The sequence below is a fragment of the Lolium rigidum genome, chromosome 4, assembly GCF_022539505.1.
Source record: "Lolium rigidum isolate FL_2022 chromosome 4, APGP_CSIRO_Lrig_0.1, whole genome shotgun sequence".
NCBI lineage: Eukaryota > Viridiplantae > Streptophyta > Magnoliopsida > Poales > Poaceae > Lolium > Lolium rigidum.
In genome coordinates this window covers 156,893,089-156,900,323 of record NC_061511.1, presented here as the reverse complement: position 1 = coordinate 156,900,323, position 7,235 = coordinate 156,893,089, and the positions used below count along the sequence as shown (strand labels likewise).

Sequence of the window (7,235 nt, the reverse complement as noted above, 5' to 3'; positions counted from 1 at the left end):
CTTGGTTCACATAAGTGTAGTCAATACCTTTTCCATTTCGAGACTCTGCTTTTCCGCTCAGGTTTTAGTTTCAACCAGTCCTTGAAATTGCTGTAGCATTGTCTTTGCCAACTGGGATGCCTGTCGTAAACAACAACATCGTTCGTTTGTTACTCTTCAGTAAACTAATAAAGTCATCAACTTGAATGGCTAGGAAACAGTAAGAGTTTCAGGCATTACCTAAAAGAGTATAATCTGATATTTTAAGAAAGCTGGGAGCTCTTAAGTCTTATTACATCATCCGCTGGCAAATTCCCACAAAATGGACAATGATTTCTGAGCGGACAAAGAATTCACACTTGTTCCAACCTGAAGCAGAAACAAAGCATCAAAGAAAACAGTGTTTTCTTTAATCATGAACATCTCCAGCTTATTCCATTTGTAGTGTGACGCACATAATTTTCTTTCATTTATTTAGGCGCCAATGTACGTTATTCACCAAGCTGCGTTTAGGCTGGCTTGGTTCCATTCAGGGCACCTTCCACACCTTTTAGTCCCTCACGAATAAGCTTGAGCACTATGCTGGATTTGCCATGTGATGTTTGTGATGTTCGATGTTTGTTTCACCAACTGAACTCACCACTTATATAAAAAATTTGGTAGACCGTACACCAGTAGATGATTGCGCAGACCATTGCCCAGCATCATTTAAAGGGGTTGAACTTTGTTCTGCTCAAGACCAGGTTCATGGAACACCATTGAAAATTTTCCTTCAGAATCTGTGCTTGTTTCCCCGGTCAGCTTACACAGGTCGTGCTCCGTGATTTGAATATTGCTTGCCAGACTCAACTGAGGCGACACAAGGAGAATCCATAGGAGAATTCGCATGTGAAGACCAATGGCTCTTGTAACTTGGTTGGTTGGCTGGTTTGTGTCATGCTTGCTCAGAACCATAGATTATTTCCTCCAGATTGTTAGTAGTAGTAGATAGCACTAAGTGTTTGTATAGTATAACATGCTAGATTTATGATCTGAAAACATTGAGCATTGTTCCATCTGGATTCTGGAACTAAGCTCGATTGCATATGGGACATAATGGGGAGATGCTGTCTGCGGGAACACTCTTTTGTCCTGATCACCTCACCCACCGAACTAATCCCGTATTATTGCTAGTGCATGGATGAGCAAGTATTTGACAGGTTTGGGACTTTGCTTGCTAGTATAATATTTTGCCATTTGCTAAAAGAGGAGATGGTCGATGTTTTATGTTCTGTTTTTTCTTTTTCACTGCAAGGTGCAATATGACTAATGTCAGGGTTTTCTTTTGTTTTGCTCGTATGGATCGTTGTTCCGTTGTTTTTTGGAATAGCGGCTATAGGAATGTTGCATGGAAAAATATATCGCTACTGCTTTCATTGGTGGTTGCAGGTATCAGCACAGAATAGTACTACGTACATAACATCCACATCTAGTAACATTTAGGATAAATTGGTCTGTGAATATGATTATGTTTGGCCATGTATATATAGAACATCTTGTATATGACACACTTCACAGTTGGGTATGTATTTTTTGGACAATGCAATGGCTTTCCTTTTGGACTATGCATCATAGTTTGGTGCATAATTTTCGAGCATATTTCACATGAAAAATTGCAACGACAAATAGAGCAGAATCGGTTACCTGGGATAGTGGAAAAAGAAGTACTCCTTCATATCTAGATCATCAAAATTAGCGACAAAATGGAGGGAATACATGATTTAGAATTGGGAGGCCTTTTATGTCTTCGCTATGGAGCAAAAGAGGAAGGAGACATGGCACCAGACGCCTTCAGAGACGTCAACTCGTTTGTTCTGTTCTCACTGACGCGCGCGCACACACATACTCCTGCACACCCGCCTCGCCCACCTCTATATTATCTTCCTCTTCGCGCCACTCACTTCCCGCGCTCTCCTCTTCTGTTCACACGCACACGGCACACTGATCAAAGCCTATCTCCCAACCCCGGACAACGTTTACTGCATCATGGAGGCCTCGCCGTCTCGCAGCGACAGCTTCTCCCGCTCCTGGCTCGCCTGCAAGGCGCCGCCGCCGTCGTCCTTCGAGCATGTCGACGCCGACGCCGATGCTGGCCTCGGGTGTTCGTTCAACAGCTCCACGTCCTTCATCGACATGGACCCGGCGGACCTCTTCTCGATGCGGTGGACGTCCGCCCCCATGCCGGCGGCAGAGCAGGAGGAGGAGGCGGCAGAGTTCGACTTCGGCCAGCTGGCACGAGCCGGCGCAGCGCAGTGCTCCTCCCCGCTGCTTGTCGGCGCCGGACTACCCCTCACCTCGTTCGAGCCGAGAAATAGCATCGCGTCGTACGCCGACGCCGCCTTCTACTCCGCGCAGAGCACGCCGGCCTCCGCGGTCAGCAGCTCGCGGCGCGCGGGCGGCGCCAAGGCGCCGCTGCGGATACTGCTCCGGTACATGCGGCTCCTTGCGCCGCTGTGCCGGAAGGTGAGAGCGCTTCCGGCGCGGGCGCTGGCGCCGCGGTCGACGACGCCCAGGGCTGCCGCCTTCGCCGGGGCGACGACGGCGTCCCCGGCGCGGCAGTCCACGTCCAGCTACGCCAGCGCCGCCGAGTACTGGTGCCAGGGCCACGCCGAAACCGCCGTGCGGGACGCCATCCTCTATTGCAAGAAATCGGTCCAAGGACAGGACGCGTGAGCGCGCGAGTACTGGAGAGCAAGAAAGATACAGTGCCCGTCGCTCCCCTCTCGATCGGTTGCTGCTCCTTCTGAATTTTGATTTCTCGCGTGTGTAGATTCTTTACGCATACGGTACCACCAGTGTGTGTATAAGCTTTGCTCCAAGGTGCTTTGACCTTGTGAAGCATTAATCCGAACAAGTTAGCATTGTGATCGAAGCTATATTGTTACTGTCATATACACCTCATTCAATTCAGGCCGTGGCAAAGATTGTTGCAAAGATGATCCCTGTCCTTCATGAACTCGCTTGTCTCCCGTGCCCAAATTGTCTTCATCAAACTAAGAAGCATACATGACAACTATATGTATGTGAGAGATTATGCGAGAAGGCTACACAAATCTAAAACTCCAGCACTTCTCGTCAAGCTTGACATCAAATAAGCCTTTAAGTTCGTGCCATGGGACTATCTCCTAGCTGTGCTTCAAAGGTTGGGTTTCCCTCCAAGATTTAGAGATTGTCATGTCGCCCTTCTATGCTCCGCATCATCAAGAGTGCTTCTAAATGGAGTTCCGGGGGGCGCCAATCAAGCATGGCCATGAATTGCGACCAGGGGGGTCGTTCTTCCCGCTTCTTTTTGTCCTTGCAATTGAGCACATGCAATCCATCCTTGAGAGGGCCACGACCAATGGAGATCTTCACGAGGACGCACCACATGCATATATTCATACTTCTGTCTATGCCGAAGATGCTGCAATTTTCATGGCGCCAATCAAAGAGTACATTGAAGCCTTCTCTCACATCCTTCATGGGTTCGGCCAAGTCACATGCCTTGCCACTAATGTACAAAAAAGCAAGGTGTTGCCCCATAAGATGCCACAAAATTGACCTTGATGACACCCTCCATGGCTTCCCCGCTTTGAGATCTAGCTTCCCTATCCGATATTTGGGTCTACCGCTCTGGGTACACCGCCTTCAAAGTGTGGATTTCTAATTGTTGATAAAATGGTGAGAAATTGCCAATTGGGCAAGGCAAATATGCCACCACCGCCGGAAGAGTTACGCTAATCAAATCTGTTACTACCTCTCAAGCCATTTACCCTTTCACCCCTTGGTGCCTCGAAAAGGCATTATGAAGGCTATTCTTAAACTTGAGCAGCATCCGACAAGGTGGGATCTTTTGTGTCGGCCAAAGAATATGGGAGGCCTCAGTATTTTGGACCTCGAGAAGTTCGCGAGAGCTTTGAGGCTTTGATTACATTGGTATGGATGGACGGAGCCGGAGCGTGCTTGGCTAAAAGATGCCACATACACGAATCTCTTCTACTCTTCTATCAACCTTGCCATTGGGGATGGAAGGACCCCAAAGTTTTGGCATGCGCCTTGGTTAGAGGATAAGAATCCAAATATATTGCTCCATCCATTTTTGGCATCTCCTAGCAAAAGAGTTTCTCGGTGCATAGGAAAATGAGTTTTGGATTGGGAATTTGAACCTTGCGGGTGGCATATCGATTAATCACATCAATGATTTCTACAACCTTTGGATCAAGATTCAACAGATCCAAACTCATCACCGATGGTGTAAGGACACCATATCATGGAAGCTTTCCTCCTCCGGAAAATACTCCGCGAGAGCACGACATACTTAGCACAATTTGAGGATGCTCGCACATCATTCATGAAGATTGCATGGTTCGCCATAATATCCCCCACCGCCACCCCAAATGCATTTTTTTTTGCTAGGCTTAATCTCCAAAATAGGGTGTGGATGGAGAACTTTCTTGCTCACCGTGGGTGGCTAAATTGCGGCCTTTCCCAACTCTATAAGAGAGAGCGGGAGACCTCGGCGCACCTAATGTTCAATTGTAGGTACTCCCGCCGCATTCGGCAAGGCTTGAAGGAGTGGCTAGGTTTGGCAAACCTTGACCTCTCCCGATTGAGTTATTTTTGCACGGTGGAGTCGTGGTGGTGTGCTGTCATCGGGGTGGATGTCCAGTGTCGCAAGGGCCTCTCCTCTTTGATTCTCCTTGCCGCTTGGGAGCTAGGAATGAGAGAAATGCTAGAGTTTATAGAAACTTTGCCTCTACGCCAAATGTGATATTGGCGAGTATTAAGCGAAATGGTTCCCTTTGGCAGATCTCTAACACGAAACATTCGGGATCCATTTTACCGCGAGAGTAGGCTTTTGTATTTGATCTCTTGGCTGTCTAGCCGCTTGGCTTGGGTTGTACCCTAAAACTATTGTTGATCAATGAAATATGTTAAGCACAAGAGTTGATTTTAAAATGGTCAAGGACGAGAAGCAAATGATGTGCTTCCCTTCCCTTTTGTCATGGTTCTGTGCATTGTATATGAATGCATGCACCAGGCCAGACAGACCCCATGCGTTAGGTTACTAGACACCGACTTATTGCGATTCGTTCGACCAAACCCAGTGTGTTCCCGCCCGGCAATGCACATTACTAAACTCATTCTGACCTAAGCTTCTGAGATCAGGTCAAGCCGAGGCCAAAATCAGGCTACACCAAACACAGAGAACATTAGATTTCTAGCTCGCCACATCTAGGAAGATCCGACAGAGATACAGAGCGAGAAACGCTCCGGTCCATACCGTGCAAATCTACGCAGCCAGAATGACAGTAGATAGAGTCGGAGGAGCATCAATCGAGCAGGAGATCGATCATGCGCAGGAATCGTGCCGGCATGCATGCAATTGGGCACGAGAGGAAATCCAAAAACGGACCGCTCACCGTACATGGGCTATCGTCCCGACATGCGCCGGCCGGCCGGGACCAAAGGGAGCGGCCAATGATTTCCTATCGGCGCGACACATCGGATGGGAGCCGGGCTGTCGTATCTCCCCTGTTCCCGACCAGCGACGGTTGTGGAAGAAGAAGACGACGTAACATTCCGAACGCTGCCAATCACAGATCGAGAGAGACAGCGCGCGCGCATGTAAACGTGAGCATTTAGGAGCAGCACCTTCACCATTGCCAGCTTGAAGAATAGAATGGATTCTCCCTCGTGAGCAGCCTCTTGTTAGTGTTAGGAATCGGTCGCTTCGAAGCGTGGCAGAGAGGCATTTTCTCGCCGTCATTGGCATCTAGCGCGAGCGAGATCGGGCGGGATCGATCGTGTCGTCGCAAGAGGCCAAGCAAGCAGGTCGGGGAGAGCGACGGCGCCGCGCGGGGCCCTGCGTGTATGGGCGTTGGGGATACGCGTTCGTTCGGTCGGCTGGCCGGAACAGGGGCGCGCGCCCACATGGGTAGCGAACGCCGAGCGCTCGCCCGGGAGCTCGGCGACAGGACAGCGATCTATCTGTCCCTCGCCCGGCCCTGGACCTCGACGCCCCGAATGTTAGCAATAAGCCACGCTGTGCGGTGAGTGTCGACGAGCAGCGTGTTCGTGCGCGCCATGGTTGTACGAGTCGGAGGCTGTTGGCGATCTGTTGAAGGCTAGTAGCGTTGTGCGCGTTGGAGCGCGTCGTGTGCCCAGCCGGATTGTGCGGATCAAGCAGCTGAGCGAGCCTGCATGTAGGTCGTGCGGTTCGTGCTGTTAGTGGCCAGTGTAGTGGACAACCGTGTGTGCGTGCGTGCTCTGTATAAATTCTCCATGTACTGATCGTTGAGGCACTGGTACGAGCCAGCTGAATAAAAGAAAAGAGTAGGGCGTTCGAGCGCCCATGGCGGCGCTCCGTGCGCCGGCCGGCAAAAATCTTGTGTTGTCACTGTTGTTCTTCTTCCACCTCTAAGAGAGAGAGGGAGAGAGGGTGCAGCCTCGGGCTGCACCAGCAAGTGGTATCAGAGCCTTCATGGCCTGAGGCCGGGAGCGCGGCGGCCGCGGCGGACCTGCGTGGTGGCGCAGAGGCTGCGGTGGCACGGCGTGACTCGGCGGCGTGGAGGAGAAGCCGTTCGTGCGGCAGGTGAGGCAGCTCGAGCGGCCACGTTGCTTGCGTCAGGGCGCGGCATGTGCGTGAGCCGAGGGCGTGCGGATCACCGGAGGAGAACGCGTCCAGCGGAGCGCAGAACGGCCGCGTCGATCATGTCAGTGCGTGATCGTGTGCGCCAGCCGAGGCGTGTAGGGCGTGTCGTCATCGAGGAGCTCGGCGTGCGTCGCCGAGGAGCTCGACGTGTGCCGCCAGCGGAGTGCTGCGTGTGGCGCTGAAGACGAAGAAGGTGGCCTTGTCCGTGTGGAGATGAGGCATGCAGCGGTGTTCACGTCCGTGAGGCCATAGCGGCGGCCATGGCGACGAGGAAAACAACAAGAGCTGCAACACGCCGACGACGGCAGGTCGTGGTTTAGGGGGAGTCGTGGCTTAGGGGGAGATTGTTAGCAATAAGCCACGCTGTGCGGTGAGTGTCGACGAGCAGCGTGTTCGTGCGCGCCATGGTTGTACGAGTCGGAGGCTGTTGGCGATCTGTTGAAGGCTAGTAGCGTTGTGCGCGTTGGAGCGCGTCGTGTGCCCAGCCGGATTGTGCGGATCAAGCAGCTGAGCGAGCCTGCATGTAGGTCGTGCGGTTCGTGCTGTTAGTGGCCAGTGTAGTGGACAACCGTGTGTGCGTGCG

The 7,235-nt window shown here is 51.6% G+C and overlaps 1 protein-coding gene across 1 annotated transcript; it reads left to right on the top strand.

Moving 5' to 3' along the window:
* The first annotated feature begins 1,954 nt into the window (after nt 1-1,954).
* LOC124650476 lies at nt 1,955-2,952 on the top strand. The gene has a single exon (XM_047189996.1). The coding sequence runs from the start codon at nt 2,005-2,007 to the stop codon at nt 2,689-2,691; it is 687 nt and encodes a 228-aa protein (XP_047045952.1). The 5' UTR covers nt 1,955-2,004; the 3' UTR covers nt 2,692-2,952.
* The last annotated feature ends 4,283 nt before the right edge of the window (nt 2,953-7,235 follow it).

Excerpts from the sequence above, each read along its gene's own strand:
- LOC124650476 (XM_047189996.1), top strand. The coding sequence starts at position 2,005 with ATGGAGGCCTCGCCGTCTCGCAGCGACAGCTTCTCCCGCTCCTGGCTC.